Here is a 26,028-nt window from a genome sequence, read left to right as displayed (position 1 = left end):
AAATCTTTCTCCGTCATGTGTATGTCAGGCTTTATTTTCTTATTTACATAAAAGAGTAACTGTACTTAGATACGAGTGCGTATATTCACACCACACACATACACATTTTATTTTAGTCAGCACTTTACATTTTCACTTGCAATACTGGAGTCAAATCAAATTTTACTTCTCTTTGTTAGAGGGGTAATACCAATTTTAGGATTCAGGTAGCATAATTTATCTGCCAGTTTTCTTTAATGCACCTTTTATTTGTTTTTAAAGATTTTATTTACTTATTCATGAGCAATACAGAGAGAGAGAGAGAGAGACAGAGACATAGGCAGAGGGAGAAGCAGGTTCCCCGAAAGGAGCCCAGTGTAGGACTTGATCCTGGACCCCGGGATCATGCCCTGAGCCGAAGGCAGACTCTCAACCGTTGAGCCACCCAGGCGTCCCTAATACACCTTTTAGAAATAGTACATGTACTGTACTGTTCACTGGTAAAGGAGATATACTAAGATAATATACAGAACAAAGAATGCAAATACATTAAGTAATGGTAATTTTTGGCGTACCTATTCTTAGCCTATTTATAGGTGGACTATGAGAGGTATATAGATCAAAGATAGTATAAAATTAAATATATTACATCATTCCTCTTCAAAAGGTTACTTTTATTTTGTCATTGTATTAGTTGAAATGCATACAAAGAAGTTGGTCTTAGCTTATTCTGTTTGTTTTTAAGTAATCTCTGCCCAGCATGGGGCTTGAACTCAGAATCCTGAGATCAAGAATTGCATGCTTCACTGGCTGATCCAGCTAGGTGCCCTGGTTTTAGCTTTTTTGACTGTCTTGATCTCTTTACCGTGTGCATATGTCTGTCTTGCCAGTTTTCTGTATCATATTTGTTATTCAGTTGTCTACCTCACTAGATTACTCTTTAGGGGCACGGATCGTGTTTATCTTTTTATCTACCTAGAACAATGCCAATTACTTAGGCACCAATAACTGAATAAATGAATTCCTACTTTCTTTAGTGAATATGAGAATGAAACTGTAATTAATCATAGTTATCTGAGGGCAGAATTTGAAAACTGCTTAGACTCAACCAACGGCAATCACCCTAGCTGATGGCCTGAAAGCCATCTTAGTTCTTATTATGTTTCACTAGTTATTGTTATTGTGTTCTTATATTATCCTTTTTGGGTGTTTGGTTGATTTTTTAGTCTTGGATTGCTGTTTGCCTTCTCTTGTCAGTAGTTTGGGAGCAGATCAATTGACTTGCTCATGACCATAATCAAAGGCAATGTGTAACTTTCTTGTGAGCTTTTTTTCATTGGTTCAGCTATGATAAAGCATCCTTCATTTCTTTAGCATAATGCATAATTAATTTTTACTGTGTTATTGTGTGTTGTTTACAGTGGAAAAGAAGAAGGAAACAATAACAGAGTCAGCTGGTCGACAACAAAAAAAGAAAATAGGTAAGATGAATTATTGGTCTGCACAAAATTTAGAAAAAATAAATTTTGGAAATTTGGAAAATTAAAATGGAAAAAAAATTAGGTGATGAAAATATAAAATTGTTAACAGTGGTGATTTGTGTTTGTATAATTTTGTAGTTTATAAAGCACTTGCATATGTTATCTTACTTGATTCTCTCTTGTCCATTTTGTGAGGTAAATTTAAGCAGTTGCTACTTTTTGCTCTTAGCTTTGAAATTCTGTTTCAGTAAAATGATGCTGACAGTTGTGGCTTTTGAACTTAGCTGAGGGATCTTGGCATAGTTTGTAGAAGTGTATTTTTTTCCCAAATCTTAGATGATTATTTCCAGTTAAGTCTGAGTTACTTGTATTGTTGCCATGGCTTCCTTACTGAGAATTGACTGGTGATGGAAATCCACCAGGGGGTAGGAAATTTGTTGCTGAGTAATTTTTATCTGATCTGGAAAGTAATGACATGCTTTTGGTTTTTCAGTGTAATTTAGAACTTAATTACAGAATGTAATTCTGTTCCAAAAAGACAATTTATAAATGATTACATAGGATTTATATTTTTACTTTAAGATGCTTCCTGATTCTGAAATCAGGAAAAAAATGTGAGACTGTGTGTTTTGTTCAGAAATTATGTCTCTACGTAAATCGCTGCCATTATATCTAGGAGATAATTCTACTGGGCTGAACTATGCCACTGTCCTGTTCTCATTAAGGCTTTTGAATTTCGTGTTCCTGGTGCTTTTTAAATGGCCTACTCATTTAGTCTTGTGGTAGGATGCTACTGTGCATCTACTCTGTGTCAGTTGCTCTTGTATGTACCAGAGAAACAAAGTAGAAAAAAATTCTATTAGGAAGTCTGTAGAGAGGGAAAACAGACCAGCATGGTATGATAAAGATATATTCTGAGTGTTAAAAAAGTAGAGAAAGGGGCAGCCCAGGTAATTCAGCGGTTTAGCACTGTCTTCAGCCCAGGGCCTGGTCCTGGAGACCCAGGATCAAGTCCCACATCAGGCTCCCTGCATGGAGCCTGCTTCTCCCTCTGCCTGTGTCTCTGCCCCTCTCTCTCTGTGTGTGTGTCTCTCATGAATAAATAAATAAAATCTTTAAAAAAAAAAAAAAAAAAGTAGAGAAAGGAGAGCTAAACCAAGCTAGGGAATTAGGTTTTCTTTGAAGCGTTAATGTTTTAGTTGAATCTTGAAGCTTTAGTGCAAATTAGTTAAATACAAATATAAATAAATAATATAGTGGTCAAAACTTATTGAGCACTTACCATCTGCAACACACTGAGGTAAGCACGTTACATGTTTTTAAATTCTTTAACAACTAATTGTATGCAGTAGTGAAGTGTTACTTCATTTTTATAGATGAGAAAATTGAAGCTTGAGTTAAAATATTTGCCCTCAGCCAGTGGTAGAGGGAATTAAGTTAGTGGTAGAGAAGGGGGTCATTTGCAACTTTGGAATCTAATTTTAAGCTCTGTACATTCTATATAAAGGTGTAGAAGAATCAAATAGCAAGATATATACCTAAAATTAGAAATAGTCTAGTATAACAAACAAAAGGAGGCAATGTGTAAAGTATAAACAAACAAGGCTAGAGAAACAAGTAGGGATTCCTGGGTGGCTCAGCGGTTTAGTGCCTGCCTTTGGCCCAGGGCGCGATCCTAGAGTCCCAGGATTGAGTCCCACATCAGGCTCCTTGTGTGGAGCCTGCTTCTCCCTCTGCTTCTCTCTCTCATTGTGTCTCTCATGAATAAATAAATAAAAATCTTAAAAAAAAAGAGCCTGTTTATAAAGATCTTTATAAATTAAACTAAGGTAAGGAGTTTAACTTGTATTCAGAAGGCGTTCCATCTTTCCATAACCATTAAATGATTTATTTTTATTATTTTTTTATTTTTTTAAAGGCAAAGCTTTATTTTTTAAAAAAATTTATTTATTTATGATAGTCGAGAGAGAGAGAGAGAGAGAGAGAGAGGCAGAGAGGCAGAGACATAGGCAGAGGGAGAAGCAGGCTCCATGCACCGGGAGCCTGACGTGGGATTCGATCCCGGGTCTCCAGGATCGCGCCCTGGGCCAAAGGCAGGCGCTAAACCGCTGAGCCACCCAGGGTTTCCCCATTAAAGGATTTAAACAGGATTGATTGACATCAGATTTTAAGAAAGACAACTCTAGCAATAGTTGGGAGATAAATAGGAGAAGGGATCATCCTGGAGGTACGAAGTCATGAGACTTTTTAAGTATTCTAGGTGCAAAAATGGCAAGAACCTGAACTTAGGTAAATTGCCACTGATTTTACTAGGTGTAGCTCTTTGGTAATGGTCTTGAGTAGAGCCATTAATTTGAAGTTGGAATGTCTTACATTTGAACCAGAGATTTTAGGTTCCCATTAATATATATATATATATATATATATATATATATATATATATATATATATTTATTTATTTATTATTTGAGAGAGAGAGAGAAAGAGAAAGAGAGTGAGTGCAAGAGGGGGAGGGAGAGAATCTCAAGCAGATTCCCTGCTGAGTGCAGAGCCTGATATGGGGCTCAGTCTCACTACCCTGACATCATGACCTGAGCTGAAACTAAGAGTCAGATGCTGAACTGACTGAGCCATCCAAGCAGCACTTAGGTTCCCCATTCTTTTTTTTTTTTTTTAATTCTATCTTTTTATTTGAGAGAGAGAGCACAAGCTGGCAGGGGGTGGGTGGTAGGCAGAGGAAGAGGGAGAAGCAGGCTCCCTCCTCAGCGGGGAGTCTCCTCCTGAGGAGGGAGCCTGACTCAGGGCTGGATCCCAGAACCCGGGGATCATGACCTGAGCCAAAGGTAGATGCTCAACCAATCAAACATGGAGCTCCATCTCACGACCCTGGCATCATGACCTGAGCCCAAATTAAGAGTCAGATGCTTAACCACCTGAGCTGCCCAGGTGTTCCTGAGGCTGCACTATTAATTAATATATACTTCTTTCTCTTTTTGTTGTTCACCTTCCCCCACTTTATAGTGTTTTTCTAACATTTAGGTTTTGCCTACACCTAAGTTTGTTTGGCTTGTGTCCTACTGTCTTTTCTATATACGTGTTACCCACAATGCGCTCTCTAGACCCACTACATCAGTATTGCTTTGAGATATTTGTTAAGAGTGAAAGGTTCTGAGTCTTCCTCCCACACTACTGAATCAGAGTCTCTGGATATGGGACCCAGGAGTCTATTTTAACAAACTTCCCCAATATTCTCAGACAAACTAAAGTTTGAGAGCCATTGTGTTGTATTATCATTTTTCTGTTTGTACTTCGACAGTCAGTTGATTTACTGTCGCCAAGATTTTCTGTTTTAAATTTCTGAGAGAAGGAATCTGGTTGGCTCAGCTCGTCTCTTTACACCATAGGTCATGAGAAAGCTTATGAACTGACTACCTTTTGGGTCAGTAGTGGCAGAGCAGGGGCGATAGGAATCTTTGTAAGGCTGACCCTCAATGAAGACTATGGTAAGAGGCCAGTATCCCCAGAAGTTGGCTGGGGAAGGGAGTGCAGGCATTCTGAAGCTTGACTGAGGGGGGTGGGTATCTCTTTTCTTAGTGACTTGTAGATATGAGAGGAAATTCTTAAAATTTAACTTATTCTGGGCTCCTGAATTTATATACTCATTCTAGGTCTTTATCTATACTACTTGGATTTTCCATAAAAGAAGATTGTTTCAGGCATTTAATTTAAATTTTGCTTCCTCTCCATTACCAAATCTACATGAAATTTCAAGGGTATATTATTAATTGGCTTTCCATTCAACACAATTCAGAATGTAGATGGGATGGGATACCTAACTCTTTGAATCTAGAGAGAGGCATCTGTTATTTTGATCATCTCTTCCTTATTTGAAAGTGTTCTCCATCTCCCAAACTGTTGATTATATGAGACCACCCAGTTGCCTCCTGTGTTGATTTCCATTCTTTGACAGAAAAGACACTAGTTGTTGACCTAGGTAAATGATGTAGTGTTCCTCAAAATTGGCTTGATATCTGTTCGTTCTGTGGTCAGAATAGATGTCATCATTGCTACTAGTTGGTTCCCATAGCTACTAGAAATATAGCCTCCTTATAGAGTATTCCCTTTTAGAATTTAAATTTTTCATTTTGCCTGTCATCTGGGATAATGAGTCATTCTAAAACACAAATGTATGTTCATATTTTTCATATTTCCAGTTCCTTCTCTTCATCAAGTTTCCTCAGCTTTCTTTTTTTTTAATTTTTATTTATTTATTTATGATAGTCACACACACACACACACAGAGAGAGAGAGAGAGAGAGAGAGAGAGAGAGGCAGAGGGAGAAGCAGGCTCCATGCACCGGGAGCCCGATATGGGATTCGATCCCGGGTCTCCAGGATCGCGCCCTGGGCCAAAGGCAGGCGCTAAACCGCTGCGCCACCCAGGGATCCCCTCCTCAGCTTTCTTATAGTAAGAGAGTATATAGAATTCCTAGGGGCACATAACAGTGTATGTTCTCATTCATTTGGGGAATATGAATAATAGTGAAAGGGAATATAAGGGAAGGGAGAAGAAATGTTTGGGAAATATCAGAAAGGGAGACAGAACATAAAGACTCCTAACTCTGGGAAACGAACTAGGGGTGGTGGAAGGGGAGAAGGGCGGGGGGTGGGGGTGAATGGGTGACGGGCACTGAGGGGGACACTTGACGGGATGAGCACTGGGTGTTATTCTGTATGTTGGTAAATTGAACACCAGTAAAAATTAATTTATTAAAAAAAAAAAAAAGAATTCCTAGGGGCAGCCTGGGTGGCTTAGCGGTTTAAGCACCTGCCTTTGGCCCAGGGTGTGATCCTGGGGTCCCAGGATCGAGTCCCATGTCAGGCTCCCTGCATGGAGCCTGCTTCTCCCTCTGGCTGTGTCTCTGCCTCTCTCTCTCTCTCTCTCTCTCTCTCTCTCTAATAAATAAATAAAATCTTTAAAAAAAAAAAACAATTCCTTCCAAATGGAGGGATTGAGGTATGATTTTCCCCTGTATTAAATTCTAAGGTCCCAGGTGGTATAAAGTGAAGAACAGTTCCCACAGCACAAATGCATACTAAATGCCATATACTATTTACTTCTAGCACTCAGCATCTTTAAATTCTAGGTCTTCAAGGGAGGTTTCAAACAGACATTTTCTGATGTCAAAATAACAATAAGAGACTGGGGACCACAACCATCTTGGAAGCCTTGGACTCCAAGGTGGTTCTCAGAAGAGTGTCTCACTAGTTTTGGTTCTTCTTCTTTTTTAAAGATTTTATTTATTTATTCATTCATTCAAGAGCAAGGGGGAGAGTGTGCACGTGCAAGTAAGGAGCAGAAGCGGAGGGAGAAGGACAAGCAAGCTCCATGCTGAGCATGGAGCTGATGTGGGGCTGGATTCTACAACCCTGAGACCACAACCTGAACTAAAATTGAATCGAATATCCAACTGACTGAGCTACCCAGGCACCCCACTAACTGTGGTTCTTTAAGTAACATACCAGCTGGATGGAAATCACATGAGACTGAGAGAGTGACTCCTTTACCTTACTGGGCCCAAGAGACAACCTCTTAAGAGGATTTATGCTAGTTAAGTGATACCAGTTAAGTGCTAACTTACTCCCAGAGCAATAGAGAGAGCCAAACACTTGTACTTATTTCAATATACTCTTAACAATTTGTGGTACTAGAAATTATACATTTCAAGCATGATAATCTCTGGCATTGTTGCCATCATCTCAGCAAAAAACTGTTCTCATAATTTCATAAATCATAATGCTCAAATATTCATTCCCTGCTAATAAACAGTTTACATTATCATTTCAGAGTAAATTGCTTGCATTTATTTTACCTGATAATGTGACTTTTTTAGGAGTTATTCCCCTGGGGAAACACAATTTCTTTTTAAGGGAAAAACAGCTTCTTTTAAAAGCATTATTTAAAAAAAATTTTTTTAAAAAGCATTATTTTCAACATAGTTTATTAGAACTTGGGTTATCCTCATATAAGCCATGTATTACATGGTAGTAGTAACAGGCCAGTCTTCATAAACTTCTCTAACCTAGAATGGAACATAAAAATTTCATTCTTAGGATAATTGTTTTTGTTTTTGTTTTTGGTAATAATGGGTAACTAACAGTAAAATTGAATGTGAAATAATATTTTAAAATTCATTTAAACCATTGAGGCTTAAAGAAAAATAGATTTAATCAGAATATAAGAAGTAGAAACTTTAAAGAGTATTTTAAGTACTTTTAAGGACTTAAATTTTTCACTTTTCATTATGTCTAATAGAATATCCTTGCAAAACTTGAGTGTTATATTTTAAAATAATGAGAATGAATAACTGAAAAAAATCTTCGCCCAGCAGTTATTAAAGTCAAGGTTTGGTAGTCATAATAGAAGGAGCTAAAGAAGTAGTTTAATAATTTTCTAAGAGGTGAAAGAAAAAAAAAAGAGGGGTTAAAAGAACATGTATGTGTGGAGAGAGAGAAAATATGAATATGATCATCTGAGATGCAATTAACAGAGTTGGGAATGGAGAAAAATGAAATGGAAAGACTAGATCAGGCATTTTCCCAGCAGCTGTTTAAAGGTATCATCAGGGGACACCTGGGTGGTTCATCGGTTAAGCATCTGCCTTTGGCTCAGGGTGTGATCCCGGGATCTTGGGATCGAATCCCTCATTGGGCTCCCTGCATAGAGCCTGCTTCTCCCACTGCCTATGTCTCTGCCTGCCTCTCTCTCTCTCTCTCTCTCTCTCTCTCTCTCTCTCTCTCTCTCTGTCTCTCATGAATAAATAAATGAAATCGTTATAAATAAAGGTATCATCAGTTTTTGTTTCTGTTTTTTAAGATTTTATTTATTTATTCATGAGACATAGAGCGAGAGAGAGGCAGAGACACAGGCAGAGGGAGAAGCAGGCTGCATGCAGGGAGCCTGACGTGGGACTCGATCCCGAGACTCCAGGATCATGCCCTGGGCCCAAGGCAGGCGCTAAACTGCTGAGCCACCCAGGTATCCCGGTATCATCAGTTTTGAGGGGTTAGTGGGAGGAAGGGGAGGTATATAAAGCTAACTGTGGCTTTATGGGATTTGCAAGTTTGTTGTTCATAACTTGGGGAGTACCTGAAATTGTTTCTCTATTGGTAGCACTTCCATTAGATCAGATTTACTCTTTTTTAAATGGACATTTTTGGATTTCTAAAGACTGTTACATCTTCTAGAACATTTGAAGATTTTTTTTTTTTTTTATTTCATGAGAGACTCAGAGAAAGAGGCAGAGACACAGGCAGAGGGAGAAGCAGGCTCCTCACAGGGAGCCTGATGTGGGACTCGATCCCAGGACCCCGGGATCATGCCCTGAGCCAAAAGCAGATGCTCAACCACTGAGCCACCCAGGTGTCCTGAGAGAACATTTGAGTATTAACTTCTTTGTTTTTATAATATTTATGCTTCTTGAGGTGTCTTTGCATTTCCTACCCACATATAGATCAGGTTCATTTCAGATGAAATTTTGCATGTATAATGTTTCCCTGTTAAATATATTTGTTTAGTTTGTTGTTTCTTTGTTCTGTCTCTTCATTTTTTGTCCCTTTTCTCTCGAGGCATCTTTTTTTTTTCTAAGATTTTATTTATTTACTCGTGAGAGAGAGAGAGGCAGAGACACAGGCAGAGGGAGAAGCAGGCTCCTCACAGGGAGCCTGATGTGGGATTCGATCCCAGGACCCCAGGATAATGACCTGAACCAAAGGTAGATGCTCAACCACCGAGCCCCCCAGGCACCCTCAACTATACCTTTTTGTGTACTGTCTTTTTTATTCTATTCTGTCGGGCATGGTCCCTGGTGAAATGTGAAATCACTCGAGTCTGTAACATACACCTTTCAGGTAGCCTCAGACATGATCAGCTGTAATTGTCCATGAGTAAAATGCCTATGCTGAGAATTAGTCTTAGCTTCTTTTGTTGTCCCATCTAACTGAACTTGTGCAGCTCATAGTGCTGTGCTATGAATTTACCAGAGCTAGGCAGGAGTGAAAGCAAACATCTAAGATATTTGTATCTTTCACCTTCTCAAAAATCAAGTGAGTATTAACTTATTTATGAATTATTTGAAGCCAACTAAAACTACTTTATTTGTGTGGTAGGTAATTATTAACAATTTGAATTGCAAATCTTTAAGAACCGTGGTACTGTTGGGGTATGTATCATAAACCTGTGCTGCTATATTCTTGTTAAGCCATGTATACATAGAGTCTACCTTGATAATACTTACGGTTATTGTTTCTGTTTGGACATACATAAGTGAAAAAAATGTTAGAGCTTTAGAGAAACTATGTCACCTTAGTTTGCTCTCAACTTCTAGGCTCTTTGTCCTTTTCTGCCTATTCAGGTTACCAGCTTCATCGTAAAGGACTACTCCCTAGAAAAGGATTTTTGGTATTTTGTATCTTCAGGTCAGCTTTTATTATATTGCTGAATCATTCATGAAGTGATACTGAACACATACTACAATACTGAGCAACTAACTACTTGCCAGGTACTGAGGATACAGAGATGAAGAAGGCTTAGAGATTCCTTGTTCTCCAAGAGGTTGCCATCTGGTTGGGTTGATGGGTATATAAACAGATCATTACAAGAGAATGTAAAAACTCAGTATAATGATAAAGATGTGCAAGGAATATTCTGGAAGCATAAAGAAAGGAATTCTAATCCAGTGTCTTAAGATTGCATCGTCTAGTAGAGCAGCCATGAGCTACATTTGACTTTTTATTTTATTTTTTTTAACTTATTTTTTTAAGATTTTATTCATTTATTCATGAGAGACACACAGAGAGAGGCAGAAACACAGGCAGAGGGAGAAGCAGCCTCCATGCAGAAAGCCTGATGTGGGACTCGATCCCAGGTCTCCAGGATCAGGCCCTGGGTCGAAGGCAGGCACCAAACCGCTGAGCCACCCAGGAATCCCCTACATTTGACTTTTTAAATTAAAGTTTAAATGAAGTTAAAATTTTAGTTCCTCAGTTACACTAGCCACATTTTATTTGCTTGGGAGCCACATGTAATTAGTACTTACTTTATTGTCAGCAAAGATACAGAATATCTTCATAACTCTAGAAAGCTCTATAGAGGGCAACCCGGGTGGCTCAGTGGTTTAGCACCACCTTCAGCCCAGGATGTGATCTTGGAGACTCGGGACGGAGTCCCACATCGGGCTCTCTGCATGGAACCTGCTTCTCCCTTTGCCTGTCTGTCTGTCTGTCTGTCTCTCTATCTCTCATGAATAAATAAATAAATAAAAATTTAAAAAAAAGAAAGCTCTATAGAGTAATATTGACTAAGGAATCAAGATTTTGAAAAGGAAGTGACCAAGAACTGAGGCTTAAAAGTTGAGTACTAGCTAGCCAGGAAGGGGTTAGATAGGGTCAGGATAAAACATTCTAGGAAGAAATCCCAGTTGGTTGAGACTGAGTAGTTTTTTGTGATGTGTGGTTTCCAGAGCTAAAATGGGAACAATCCTGGGAAAACTGGGACAGTTGGTCACCCAAGTAGAATGGACTTCATGAACAAAGACACTGGGTCTAGAGAAAACCTTCACATAGAGAGCAGCTTAGAATTGTTTGGTGTTTCAGGAATGTAACGGTTCATGGGAGGGATTGGAAATGGGGCTGCAGAGTAAGCAGAGGCAAACATCAGACTTGCAGGTGACGCTAGATCATGACCTTACGGGGGTGAAAGGCCATGCCAGAATTTAAGCTGGGAAGTGTCATAGTTTTGGTCAGTTTTGCATTTTAGGTACATCTGACAGGCAGCTATGTGAAAGATGGTTTTGAGGAAGCAAGTTTGGGGGCAGTGAGACATGCTAGAAGACCTAACATACGTAAAAAGGAGTTAGAAATCCTAAGGATAAGGGAAAGAGGAGAAGGGGTTCATAAATATTTATGAGGTATGTGAGGCTCCGTGGCGGGCTGGGGGGCTCAGTGGTTAAGTGTTTGACTCTTGATTTTGCCTAGGTCATGGTCTCCAGGTCCTAGGGTGAGCCCCGTGTTGGGTTCAGTGCTCAGCAGGGAGTCTGTTTGAGATTCCTTGTCCCTCTGCCCCTCCCCTGCAGGTGTGCACCCTCTCTCTCTTTCAAAAAACAAATCTTTAAAAAATATGTATGAGGTATAATTAAAGGATGTGGTGTCTGGATGAGAAAGGAGGGAGTCAGGAATATGTCAAAGCTTCTAGCATAGGAGATCTCCTATACCTTTTTTTTATTTGTAGTGGTAGTCCCTTCCCTCTCCAGTTATTTTATGCCTGCTTACCTTCTGGTCATCTCATTCCCCAGCCCTTAGCCCTCCCAATTTAAAAACGTCTTGTTACATTGTCAGAGGACTGCCTAGATAGCAAACGAGTTCCCGCCCCCAAGGTAGACCTTAGCTCCATTCTTTCTGTTCCTTTTCTTCCACATATTTGCAGCATCCTACTCTCTCCTCCCCATATCCTTCCCTCCCAGGGCAAATAAACTGGGTAGGAGCAGTTCAGGGCAAGGGGTCATGTCTTCATCCCGCTGTGTACTGTTTGAAAACTGTGGTCCACTCCTCAAGCCAGCCTCCCTGTAGGCCTCTTTTAGTTCCTCCTTTCCTTTACCTGCTCAAATTTGCTAGCCCTCGCACCAGTTTATTCTAATGGTATGGCTTTTTTATTTTAAAATATCTTATGGGCAGCCCGGGTGGCTCAGCAGTTTAGCGCCACCTTCAGCCCAGGGCGTGATCCTGGAGACCTGGGATCGAATCCCATGTCAGGCTCCCTGCATGGAGCCTGCTTCTCCCTCTGCCTGTCTCTCTCTCTCTCTCTCTCTCTCTCTGTCTCTCAAGAATAAATAAAATCTTAAAAAAAAAAAGATTTAAAGGATCTTATATTTTTATTTTGTAGTCTTCCTATGAGGGTGGGGGGTTTTGTGTACTTTTTTTCATTCATGTTATCTCCAGTGCTCAGAAAAGTGCCTGGCACATAGTAGGTAACCAGTATTTGTTAAATAAATGGCAATAATAATACATGATCAAAGAGAACAGTATCAGAGCGAACATAGAGGTCAGTGGGTTGGGAGTTGGGAAACTGGGATTCTAGTCCTGGCTTTGCCATGGAATGCCCACGGGGTCTCTACCAAGTCACTTTCCCTTTGTGGGACCTCAGTTTCTTCCTGGAAACAAATCCCTTCTGTTGATGGAGTACAGTAAATAAGGGCATTAATGTACAGTTGAGACTTCTTTAAGCAGTTCGGATTAAATGGATGTAACAACTTGCTGGAAATATATGTGAAATTGTCTAGCTTTCTAAGTGACTTACCTAGAAAACGACGCTTATTTTTAGAGTAATTAACTGTAATATGAAAGAACCTGAATTTTAAATGTCTTGATTGGCTTTTATTTTTTGGACTGCTCTCGACGAAAATGAAAGGAGGGGAAAAAAACATGAGATGAGTAACTCATGTTTGAAACCTAAGTACAATCATTGTGTTTACACTTTTCCATCACTGTAGTTTAAAATATATCTTAGTGTACAGAGTTAAGACACTAATACTAGAGATAATTTTTAATAAAGATTTTTATTTATTTAAATTGAAACACTTCAGTGCTCTGCTGCATTTGAGTTTGCTGCTAATATAAAGCATACAATATTCCAGATATTCAGCTCTTATTATTATTAAGTGATCCTGAGACAGAAATGCTTTTGTAGTCACCAATCAGTGACAGTTTAACATCTGCTTTGTGCTCAGCATTGTGTATATTAACCAGTTCATTAATTCTTTACAGAGAGGCAAGAAGAGAAACTGAAAAATAACAACAGGGACCTTTCCATGGTAAGAGTCTAAAGTATAATATTGTGGTAAACCACAAAATGTTTTATAGCAAAAGACTGATTTATATTATGTACATTGTACTTACCTTTTCAGAAATTCACCCAATAATGTCATGGGTGTTCCCAGATAAGATGGAAATGAAAATATGCTCTGGGCTTGAACTTCATCTCCATAATAAGGGTAGCTCTTTCAGGCTGTCTCAGAGGTCATGATTTGTCCCTTTCACAGTTCTTGATTAGCTTTGCCCTTATGTTTCAAATGAAGTAGTCTATTCTCTTTTTCTTTTTTATGTCATTGGTGAATCTTTGGTTTTCTGGTGACCTATGTCACACCAGGATCTGAGTTGGAGCATTATAGGTGGCCTTTATTGTTGCCTTTATTCTTTAAGAGACCTTTTGTTCTGTATATCAGGCATACCATAAAGTGTAGACAAAAATAATTTTATTACCCATTTACTCATAATTTATAAAGAGTAGAGTTTGTTGAAGAGTTTTTTTTTTTTTTTTTAATTTGTGATAGAGAGAGAGAGAGAGAGAGGCAGAGACACAGGCAGAGGGAGAAGCAGGCTCCATGCACTGGGAGCCCGATGTGGGACTCAATCCCGGGTCTCCAGGATCGCGCCCTGGGCCAAAGGCAGGCGCCAAACCGCTGCGCCACCCAGGGATCCCAAAGAGTTTTTCTAAAGCATAGATAGGCTAATTATATAGCTTGACTAATTTTTCTATTTAATTTCTGTATGTTTAACACAGGACATCTGAACTGTGCAACAATTGTGTTTGCTTTCTTTTTTTTAAAAATATTTTTTTAATTTTTATTTATTATTTATGATAGTCACAGAGAGAGAGAGAGAGAGAGAGAGAGAGAGAGAGAGAGGCAGAGACACAGGCAGAGGGAGAAGCAGGCTCCATGCACTGGGAGCCCGATGTGGGATTCGATCCCTGGTCTCCAGGATCGCGCTCTGGGCCAAAGGCAGGCGCCAAACCGCTGCGCCACCCAGGGATCCCTGTGTTTGCTTTCTAAGAGACCTTTGCTATATTATCTTCCATTCCTTGAAATTCTTATTGAGTAAGGCTATAATTTAGAAGTACATCTTTTTGAAAGTAGCTATTCTGTTGACATAATTATTAAATGTTTATGAGGCTAAATTTGGAAACTACAGAAAGAAGAGAGAAAAATCGCTGATAAACCTTGTCATCCAGGGGTGCCAGGTTAGCTCAGTCAGAAGAACGTGCAAAAAACAAACAACTATCATCCAGAGATAACTATTAATCTTAATCTTACATCTTTATGATCTTTCGTTTATTTATTTTGTTTATTTATTTACCACATATGTAATTAAGAAGTTAGCTGCAAGTAATAGAATATCTAACTAACAACAACTTAAACAAATGAAGATTTTTTTACTTGAGAAAGAAATCCAGAAGTTGATAGTCGTGGACTGGTATGGCAGCTCAGTAATGTCATTAAGAACTTAGGTTAGCCATTCTCAGATTATGGTTGTTTATTTGATGTGCTTTATCCTTTATCTTCAGGCATTATGTTCTTCATTCCAGGCAAGAAGAATGGGCAGAGGCTTAAAAGGATGTAGACCAAGTTTGTCCCTTTCAAAGTCTGGTTTAGTACTTGTATTTGTAACTCACTGGCCAGAATTGTCACATGGCCACCCCAATACTGTTCACCAGACGTGGGCAAGGAGAAGGGCATGGAGGTGGAGGATGGGTTAGCCAGTAAATAGCTTTTTGCTATGGGGTGCATTTTAAACATGACATGAAATCACGATTTTGGGGCATGCTTTAGTGGTGACTTTAGTGTGAAATGACAATTTATTGGTCTCTTTATAGGTCCGAATGAAATCCATGTTTGCAATTGGCTTTTGTTTTACTGCCCTAATGGGAATGTTCAATTCTATGTGAGTACCCTTTAGTAATATGCTTTTACCTAACTATTGCTCTTTCTGTGTGTGTATTTATAAGCAATTAACTTTTTTTGGTAATATTTTATTTTGATATCTCAAATTTACAGAAAAGTTACAAGAATAATATATCCATTATCCAGATTCACATTTCTCTTGTTTCTCTTTTTCTGTCTCTCCATATCAACTATATGCTCATTCATACATACATTATTTATGTATTTTTCTTAATTATTCAAGAGTATAGGGTTCATGCCCTTTTATCCAAAACTACTAATTTGTTTTTTTAAAAAAAAGATTTTATTTATTTGACAGAGAGAGAGAGTACCCACACAAGCAGGGGGAGCAGCATAGGGAGAGGGAGAGGGGGAGGGCTGGAGGGAGAGAGGAAGTCAACTCCTTGCTAAGCAGGGAGTTCCCCCAGGGCTCCATCCCAGGACCCTGGGATCATGACCTGAACCTAAGGTAGATGCTTAACAGACTGAGCCCCTGAGGAGCTGCCATAACTACTAAAATGTGTATTTCCTAGGAACATGGATAATCTCATATATAACATCAATCCAATTACCAAAATCAAGGAAATTCAATTTTGAGAGAATTCAATTATATGATAACTTTCTCACCCTTTATTTTTTCCTTATAGATTTTATTTATTTGAGATAGAGGGAGGGAGAGCATGAGCAAGGGTGGGGAGGGGAAGGAGAGGGAGAAGCAGGCCCTCCACTGAGCAGGGAGCCCAATGTGGGACTCAATTCCAGGACTCCAGGATCATGACCTGAGTCAAAGGCAGATGCTTAACTGACTGAGCCACCCAGGCGCCTCCTCACCCTCTTTAATATTGAGAATCTTTTATGTACAAGGTAAAGACTAAGGTATTATGGAGCCTCTAAAGAGAATTTAATATGCCCCCTGTGTTTTAAGTTACTGACTAGCATACTTGTTCAAAATGAGGGTAGTCTTATAGAGATGTTTGACTCTTTTAGAGTCTTAACAACCATTATCTTGTATAATGATAAATTAAGTTACTGTTGTCTAAACTGGCAAATAGCAGGCCTGAGTAATCGTGGAACTGCTTTTGACAGAAACTGGGAAAGTATCCAGACATGACAGGCAGTCATTTATTACTTTTCAAGGCCCACCTGAATCATCCCACAGGAATGAGAATTTCCCTCCCTCCCTCTTTTCCTTTCTTTCCTCCTACTCTTCCTCCCCTGCTTCATTTCTGTCTCTCTCTCTCCTTGCACCTCCCCTCTTCCTACCTACTAGTTCAGTGCCCACATTGTGCCAGGCATTGTGGGAGTATTAGAATATGACAAATAAGGTGTGGCCCCCACCCTCAGTAATAGCCAGTTTTATGGGAAGAAAAGATAAACAAATATGTTGATGGATACTATACTAGAAATCCGTGTGAAGTGCAGCTGAGGGAAAAGAAAGTGAGTGGCTATTTTTACTTAGGTGAGGGACTAGAGGGGGTGTCCAAATGATTTTAATATAAAATTTCCTTTTGACTAATGATTACTGAAATAGAACCTTTAGAGCTGAAAGGACCCTTTGGAAGGTAAAATAACTTGCCTAAAGTATCTAGAAGTCTCATGATTTCTGGCTTGTAATTCTAAACTCAATACTCTTTTCATTCTGCCATACTTTATCTCATTTCTTGGGTATATATTCCCATGAATTATGAGGCAAAGCAAACACTGAAAGGTTTTATAGTTAACCACTAAGTGTCCATGGTACAACACAAATCCTCAGATATTCTTTTTAAAGTGTACTCTAGACAGTATAGAGCTGGATAAGTCCTCAGCTATACATTTTAAATTCAGTAATTAACTTTTCTTTAGGTTTCTCTTCACTCATACTACTAAATAATATTTTTAAGGCTAGTGTTGTGTGTGCATGTGTGTCTATTCTGATTGACCTTAGCTTGATTGAGTGATTTTTGTGACAAATTTGAGTCCTGCTTTGCTAGAGGTTCAGCATTTTATTCTATTCCTTATTCTTATGTTTCTTTATCAAATTTATGTTTATGTCTGCTTTTACTAGACTGTAAGTTCCTTATAGTCTTCACATGTAACAGTTTTCATATCCTTAGAGTTTCAGGGCTTATAAAGATATTTATTGAATAAATCTTAAAAATTTGTAAATATACAACTCAGTTTCCACTGTCATGGTTTTTATACTATTCTGAGATAAGAATTTGATGCCATTTGAAATGTGAAACATAATTTTTTTTAAGATTTATTTATTTATTTGAGAGAGATAGGGCATATATGAGCAGGAGGAGGCGCAGAGGGAGAGATCTCCAGCAGACTCCCTGCTGGCCACAGAGATAACTACACAGGCCTCAATTCCAGGACACTGAGATCACAACCTGAGCTGAAATCAAGAGTCTCAAGACTCAGATGCTTAACTGACTGAGCCACCCAGGCACCCCTTGAACCAAAAATTTTTTAATTATAATTATTAATTTGCAAGATATCAGTGGTTCACTTATGAAAATATTAGTTAGCAAACCAATTACATTGGAACAAAATTCTTTTTTTTTTTTAAGATTTTATTTATTCATAGAGACACAGCTAGAGAGAGAGAGGCAGAGACACAGGCAGAGGGAGAAGCAGGCACCATGCAGGGAGCCTGATGTGGGACTCGATCCTGGGTCTCCAGGATCACACCCTGGGCTGCAGGCGGCGCTAAACCGCTGCGCCACCAGGGCTGCCCTGGAACAAAATTCTTAAAACTTTAAAAGTCTGAATGTAGTTGATGAAAATATGTTCGCGCACACGTGTGTGTGTGTGTGTGTGTGTGTGTGTGTGTGTGTGTGTGTGTTCTCTAACAGAAGTTTATATCTCATTCCCATAAAGTCCATCACAAGACTGGAGGACTGCTCCCCATGTAGGAGGCTCAGCATTCCAAGCTACCTAGAGTTGCTGGTCCCTGTTTCTGTATGGGCTTCCACAACTGATATTAGAAGAACACCAACAAATAAAGGCTTCAGCCCAAATGAAAATGTCTTCTACTGACTCTTAAGTCATAGTTTATTTCAGCGTAGGATAGCTCAGAGAGTCTTGTAATAAGACAGGCTAATATCAGCAAAAAATACTGAGAGTGTTTATTTCAGTATTAACTTATGAATAGTGTTTGGAAAAAATAGTGCAAAATCATGTGCATCCTGTTGACAGGTTAGAGTAATATAAATCTAATTTTTAAAGACTATATCTCTTTAATGATGAGAGTGTTGACTTTAGGTTTAAGTAGGGAGAAGTCTTGTATTGTAAATGAAGTTGTGAAACATGGAAATGAATCATTTTGGCTTATGTTCATTATTTACAGTAGGACATAATGTTAGATTACCTTTTTAGAACAATTTGCCTGTTCTTTCTTTCTTTTCTGTAGTTAAAACTAGAGCTTGGCATACAGTTTTGATTTGAATCCATAATTGCTTTAGTTACTAAAGGAAGCTGACATATCTGCTTATAGTCCTAGAATCACATAACCACAAAGTATTATACCATATTTCTTATATTTCTTTCTCTTTTGAGTTAATAATTTTCATTTGCCTTCCTTTGATATTCTTCCTCCAGTTCTCAATTTTTTGTGAGTGTGCTACATGAATATTTATAGGTTTCAACTATTTTTAATGTTATTCAGGTCAAAAAGCTGCGTGCCATTTTTTGTGCCTCACGCTGTGGTAGATAAAAGAAAATTGCTCAGCCTGAGCCCTCATGCTATGTATTGCCTTCAAATAGAATAGACATCTATATAGGAAATATTGATTTACTAGTTAAAAATTTACTGTTCTTTTTTATGTAGGGGACCTTGTAATTTGTAGAAGATCCATTATAGAGCTCTCTTAGAGAAGTTTTATAGTAATAACACCCTACCCCAGCTATATTTTGCTTTTTCCTTGGGCTGCAGAACATGCCTGTCCCTGAGCATCAGAGAGACTTATTTCTCTTTACGTTATTTTTGAGGCTTACTTGGAACTCATCACGTTCTCTGCCAAAGCCACACTCTTCTTGATACTTCTGTGTCTTTCAGTGGTGCTCATTTCCACTAACCTGGAATTGAAAGCTTTATTGCTTACCCCCCTCTTCCTTACAGCACACGTTTCTTGTGTATCTACCCTGCCCCAAGTGTAACGTTAGACACTGAGTTATCTCTAACATTGTCAGTCCTCTGTTCCATCAGTTAAGAATTCCTGTTTATTCAACTCTTTGTGTCTATCTAGTCATCCATCCATCTGCCCATCCTATCCTTCCTCCTACCCTTCCTCCCTTCTTCCCTCCTCCCCCTCCTCTTCATCCATGCTGCACCAGCTCTCATCCGGGTTTCAGCTCATTGCCTTTCCACTCTGCTATTACCGCTTGACCTTGGGCATGCCAGTAGCTTCCTAGCTGCTCTCCATCCTTGGGTGCCTCCTGTCACTGCAGCAGTAAGTTAACTGTCCCCAAAAGCATGTTACCCATTGTCTAATAACCACATTTGCTACTGATGGAACAGGAACTCTGTTGGCCACTGTTGGCCTTTATATATGTTGCCTTTGTAATCTTAACAACCTTCTGAAATGAGGATTATAGTCTTTATTATACTGATGAGAATATGAGACTCCCAAGTTCTTTAACTTGCCCAAAGTCTTAAAGCTAGAAAACGTTGAGCTGGGCTATAACTCATGTGTCTCTACTCAAGTTCTTATGTTGCATTGTGCCACTCTGACTACTGATTTAAGTCCAAACTCTTTAACCTGGCTTTCATGGCATTCCATGTGTTGGCCCCAGCCTGTTCTTCAGACTTTGTTTTTACTGCCTACAAACTATTGTGTTCTAACTACACTGCTCACTGTTCCTGAATCAGTCAGTCTTTTCGTTTTGTTTCATTTCACTTTTCAATTCTTTTTCTTTTTTCCTTCCTTCCTTCCTTCCTTCCTTCCTTCCTTCCTTCCTTCCTTCCTTCCTTCCAAGATTTATTTGAGAGAGAGAGCAAGCAAGCATAAGCTGAAGGGGGAGAGGGAAGGGCAGAGGGACAGGGAGAAGCAGGCTCCCCACTGAGCAGGGAACCTGATGCGGGGCTCGATCCTAGGACCCTGGGATCATGACCTGAGCCAAAGGCAGATGTTTAACCAACTGAGCCACCCAGGCACCCCTTGAGACACACATTCTTTCATGGGAGTTTTAGAATCATGTGTCAGTTTCCCCTAAGATAATCCCATTCAAGTTTTGACTTAAGTTTTATTTGATTTATATATTAATTTTAAAATCTTAAACACTTTTATAATTTTTAATATTCCCATCTAGGAACATGGTGTTTCTGCTAAGTCTATCTTATAACTTTTGTAGTTTATTTTCAAATAGGTTTTGCATGTATTTTATATCTTCTAGCTCATTGCTAGTGGTATAAAAGTAGGTTACCAATTTTTGTTATTTTGTAACTGACCATCTTGCTAAACTCTAATAGGTTTTAATTTGGTTCTCTGATTTTCTAGATAGATAATCATATATGATCAAATGACTTGGTTTCATTCTTTCCAAATTTCCCCTCCCTCCTTTCTCCTCTGCTGCCTTCTTCTCCTCCCTAGTTCTAAGCTGAATTGAATTAGAACAACCAGAGAAGGTTAAATACTTCATAATGAAATACTAAAGAAAGTCAAATAAAGATGGCAACCAAATATAATAGCCATATTGCTGCTTTGATAGTTTTCAAAGCTATATACAAGCTCATGTGGGGGTCAGAGCACTTCCCTCATCAGCGGAGGCCCCGTGGGTTTTCTCTGCAGAGTTTTCATAGCATCGTCACTCAAGTGAGCCATCTAACACTGAATGGCAATCTCTTGTGTGTTCCATGATATCTTATGTATTTCCATTTTATTTCTCCACTCTTAAATCTCTTGAGTCAAGGGCTGTATCTGAAAAACATATGTTGTATAATTACTCAGCAGCTACTTGGTGATTACATTTTTTTAAGTCTTCCATCAATATTGAAATGCCTATTTATGTAGTTCAGTAGTACAAGATAAAATATTAGATGCCTTTTCTTTAAGCTATAGACATCAAAGAAATCAAATACAATGTCTTTAGGAAGAAAATGACATGAAAATCTTCATTATATTCAAACTTCTTCTAGAAGGCTACTATTGGCAAGAAGGAAGACTGTTCTTAGTTCTTAAGGACACTATTTTCTTTTTGTCAACACTCTTATTCAGAACACTGACAACAGTAGCTTTTTACTTATTTTGCTTTGCAATACTGGTGGAAGTTCATGTAATATAAGTGTTTTACTATTAATTTAAGTGCTGTATTAATTTTTCAATAAGACTTTATTTTTTTTTTTAGAGCAGATTTGGGTTTACAGAAAAATTGAGAAGAAGATAGAGATTTCCTATATACCTTCTACCCTTTGCTTGACGTCCCCCACTATCAGCGACCTCCCTTGCCCAAGTGGTGCATTTTTACAATTGGTGAACCTACACTGATACATCAACCACCAAAGTCCACAGTTTACATTAGAGATCACGCTTGGTGTACATTCAGTGAGTCTGGACAAATGTTAATGGCATGTATCCATCATTATAGTATCAAACAGAGTAGTTTAACTGTCTTAAAAATTCTCTGCTCCGCCAATTCATTCCTTTCTCTCCTACCACCCGGACTCCTGGCAACCACTGATCTTTTTGCTGTCTCCACAGTATTGACTTTTTCAGAATGTCATATAGTTTGACTCATACAGTATGTAGCCTTTTCAGATTGGCTTCCTTCACTTAGTAATATCCATTTAGAGTTCCTCCATCTCTTCATGGCCAATAGCTCATTTCTTTATAGCACTGAATAATATTTCATTGTCTGGATGTACCAGTTTGTTTATCCACTTACATCTGGATTACTTCCAGGTTTTGGCAGTTATGATTAAAGCTGCTTTAAACACCCGTGTGCAGGTTTTTGTGTGCACATGAGTTTTCAGCTCCTTTGAATAGATGCCAAGGAGCACAATTGTTGGGCTCTAAGTCATGCTTTTGCTCTGGTCCTTGTGCCTGTGCATTTTAAAAAATATATTAATGGGGCGCCTGGGTGGCTCATTCAGTTAAGTGGCTGCCTTCAGCTCATTTCATGATCTCAGGGTCCTGGGATTGAGCCCCTACGTTAGGCCCCCCGACTCAGTAGGGAATCTGCTTCTCCCTCTGCCCCTCCCCCTGCTGGTGTGCTCTCTCTTTCAAACAAACAAACAAAAATCTTTAAAAAAATAAAAATATATTACTATTCTCTCTAAGACTGTGAGCACCTTAAAGTCTATATCTCTGTTTTTTATAAGCTGGCAGATGAAATGAAAATTCTAGTACATATTATGATTATATTTTTCGGTTTTTAACATAATTTGTCTGCGTTTCACCTTAATCATCTGTTTATTGTAGAATGAGATACACTATCTCTAATATACCTTTTAATCTTAAAATTTGTTGACAACTGGCAGATTTTAAGAAAAAAGCCTGAGGTTTGATTAAGATGGAAAGGATTGGAGTTACCAGATTTCCAAAGAAGCAATAGGAGGCCCTGCTTTGAGCTATTTATTTCTTTCATCCTGGATCATTTCCATAAAGTTGAACTATTAATCTTAGGGATCCCTGGGTGGCTCAGCGGTTTAGTGCCTGCCTTCAGCCCAGGGAGTGATCCTGGAGTCCCAGGATTGAGTCCCACATCAGGCTCCCAGCATGGAGCCTGCTTCTCCCTTTGCCTGCGTCTCTGCCTCTCTCTCTTTTTCACTGTCTGTCTCTCATGAATAAATAAAATCTTTTGAAAAGAAACAATCTTAAAATTAGAAGAGATCTGAAAAGTCATTTAATACATAACTTCTGGCCCAGTACAAAAATCCCTTCACTAATACCTCTAGCATAGGACGCCTTGGTGACTCAGCGGTTGAGCATCTGTCTTCAGCTCAGGGTGTGATCCTGGAGTCCCAGGATCGAGTCTCTCATCAGGCTTCCCGCATAGAGCCTGCTTCTCCCTCTGCATGTGTCTCTGCCTCTCTCTCTGTGTCTCTCATGAATAAGTAAATAAATCTTAAAAAAAAATACCTCTAACAGGTAATTTTCCCTCCTTTGTTCAGTTATTTCCAACAATGAGGAATCTGGTGATTTCTGAAATAACATGCATTTATTGAGTAGTTTTTAGGGTTTGAAAGTAATTCCTTTTACTGGACCTTCCCATACTTCTACTCATGAACGAGGTCCTGCCTTCTGGAACCACAGAGTAAGTGTACTGAAAGAAATAATCTACTGATGTATAATGATATTTATAAGCTCTCTCTCTCTCTGTACCTTTCCCTTTTGTTCACTGACTCTTCTTTATTAGGCTAGATACCACTTCACTTAGCTATTCCTGTGATGATCTTCAAGTCTCCTAGAAAATCAATTCAGGGATCCCTGGGTGGCGCAGCGGTTTAGCACCTGCCTTTGGCCCAGGGCGTGATCCTGGAGACCCGGGATTGAGTCCCACGTCGGGCTCCCAGGTGAACGGAGCCTGCTTCTGTCTCTGCCTCTCTCTCTCTCTCTCTCTCTCTCTCTCTCTCTATCATAAATTAAAAAAAAAAAGAAAAATCAATTCATTAAAATTAAGAATTTGAGACGCCTGGGTGGCTCAGAGATTGAGCATTTGCCTTCAGTTCAGGGAGTGATCCCAGGGTCCTGGGATCGAGTCCCACTTCGGGCTCCCTGCATGGAGCCTGGCGTTCTCCCTCTGCCTGTGTCTCTGCCTCTCTCTCTCTCTGTTTCTCATGAATAAATAAATACAACCTTAAAAATAAAGAATAAATAAAAATAAGAATTCATGGAAGTTTTTTTTTCATATTTATGGCTGGCTTAAGGTGTCATGCATAGTAGATACACAGAAATGAATAACTTATAGGACATAAATAGTTTTCCTTTTTCTCCCTAAATACTTTTTTCAGCTTTATTGAGATATAACTGACATATAATAGTACACACGTGATTTACATGTAGTGAATTGATACACATCTAGTGAAATGATTACTACAGTAAGGTTAGTTCACACATCCATCACCTCATATAGTTATAATTTTGTTGTGGCAGTGAGAACATTTAAGATTTACTGCTTTAGCAACTTTAAGTATATAATACAATATTGTTGACTATAATCACCAGACCGTACATTAGATACGCAGAACTTACTCATTTTACAACTGGAAGCTTGTATCTTTTTTTTTTTAAGATTATTTTTATTTATTCATGGGAGACACAGAGAGAGAGAGAGGTAGAGACACAGGTAGAGGGAGAAGCAGGCTCCATGCAGGGAGCCCAACATGGGACTCTATCCTGGGTCTCCAGGATCATGCCCTGGACTGAAGGCGGTGCTAAACCGCCGAGCCATCCGGGCTGCCCAGTTTGTATCCTTTGACCAACATTTTCCTATTTCTCCCATCCCCCAGCGTCTCCCAACCACCAATCTCACTCTGTTTCCATGAGTTCAGTTTTTTTAGATCTCATAGCTAAGTGATATCATTATTTTGGTCTCTGTCTGTGCTTATTTCACTAAGCATAACGTTCTCAAGGTTTATTCTGTTGTTATAAATGGCAGGATTTCCTTCCCTTTTGTGGCTAAGTAGCATTCTATTGTGTAAATGTGTATATGTCTATCTCACATTTGCTTTATTCATTCATTTGTAGGTGGACACTTAGATTATTTTCTTGTCTTGGCTGTTGTGATTAATGCTATGATGAACATGAAGTACAGATATCTCTTTGAGATAGGAATTTATTTCATTTATTTTGGATTTATACCCAGAAGTGGAATGGCTGAATCATATGGTAGTTATATTTTTTTTTTTTTTGAGGAACTTCCATTGTATTTTCCATAGTGGCTGCATCAGCTTACATTCCTACCAACACTGTACATGGATTCCCTTTTCTCTACATCTTTGCCAGCATTTGTTATCTCTTGTCTTTTTGATGATAGCCATTCTTACAGAAGTGAATTGATACCTCATTGTGAATTTGATTTATAATTCCTTGGTGATTAGCGATGTTGAGTACCTTTTCTTGTACTTGCCCATTTGTATGCCTTAATTGAGGAAAATGTCTATGGAGATCTTCTGCCCTTTTAAAAATCAGATTGTTTTTTGTAAAAAAAACTGTTGAGTTTTGAGTTTCTTATATTTTGGATATTAAGCCTTTAATCAGATATATGGTTTACATGCTTTTTTCTCCCATTCCATAGATTGCCTTTTCATTTTGTTGCTTATTTCTTTTGCTATATTGAAGCTTTTTCATTTAATATAGTTGATTTTTGCTGCATGTGCTTCTGCTGTCATATACAAAAAAGTCCTAGCTAATGTCAAGGAACTTTTTTCTGTTTTTTTTTTTTTTCTAGGAATTTTACCTTTTTGGGTCTTACGTTTAAGTTCTTCATTCATTTTGAGTTAATTTTTGTCCTGCTTCTCCCTCTGCCTGTGTCTCTGCCACTCTGTGTGTGTGTGTGTGTGTGTGTGTCATGAATAAATAAAATCTTAAAAATAACTAACTATAACTAATTTTGGTTAGTATAGACATTTTAATAATATCAACTCTTCGAATCTATGAACACAGATATCTTTCCATTTATTTGTGTCTTTTTCAACATATTTCATCAATGTGTTAGTGTGTTCATTGTACAGATCTTTTATCTCCTTGGTTAAATTTATTCCTAAGTATTTTATTTTTGTTGATGCTATTATAAATAGGATTAATTTCTTTATTTCTTTTTCAGATAGCTCATTGTTAGTGTATAGAAATGCATAGAATGATTTTTGT

The 26,028-nt window shown here is 38.6% G+C and overlaps 1 protein-coding gene across 1 annotated transcript in view; it reads left to right on the top strand.

Annotated features, from left to right (window-relative positions):
• Positions 1-26,028, top strand: part of TMCO1 (transmembrane and coiled-coil domains 1) — a 52,143-nt gene that overhangs the window by 6,609 nt on the left and 19,506 nt on the right. The window contains exons 3-5 of the mRNA XM_055333923.1: positions 1,401-1,460; positions 13,281-13,327; positions 15,169-15,236. Of these exons, the coding sequence (XP_055189898.1) occupies positions 1,401-1,460; positions 13,281-13,327; positions 15,169-15,236 (175 nt within the window). The remainder of the gene's footprint in view (positions 1-1,400; positions 1,461-13,280; positions 13,328-15,168; positions 15,237-26,028) is intronic.

This window comes from Nyctereutes procyonoides, unplaced genomic scaffold (genome assembly GCF_905146905.1).
Source record: "Nyctereutes procyonoides isolate TBG_1078 unplaced genomic scaffold, NYPRO_anot_genome, whole genome shotgun sequence".
Taxonomy (NCBI): domain Eukaryota; kingdom Metazoa; phylum Chordata; class Mammalia; order Carnivora; family Canidae; genus Nyctereutes; species Nyctereutes procyonoides.
The sequence above is the reverse complement of the archived record's forward strand: the minus strand, read 5'-3'. Positions and strand labels throughout refer to the sequence as shown.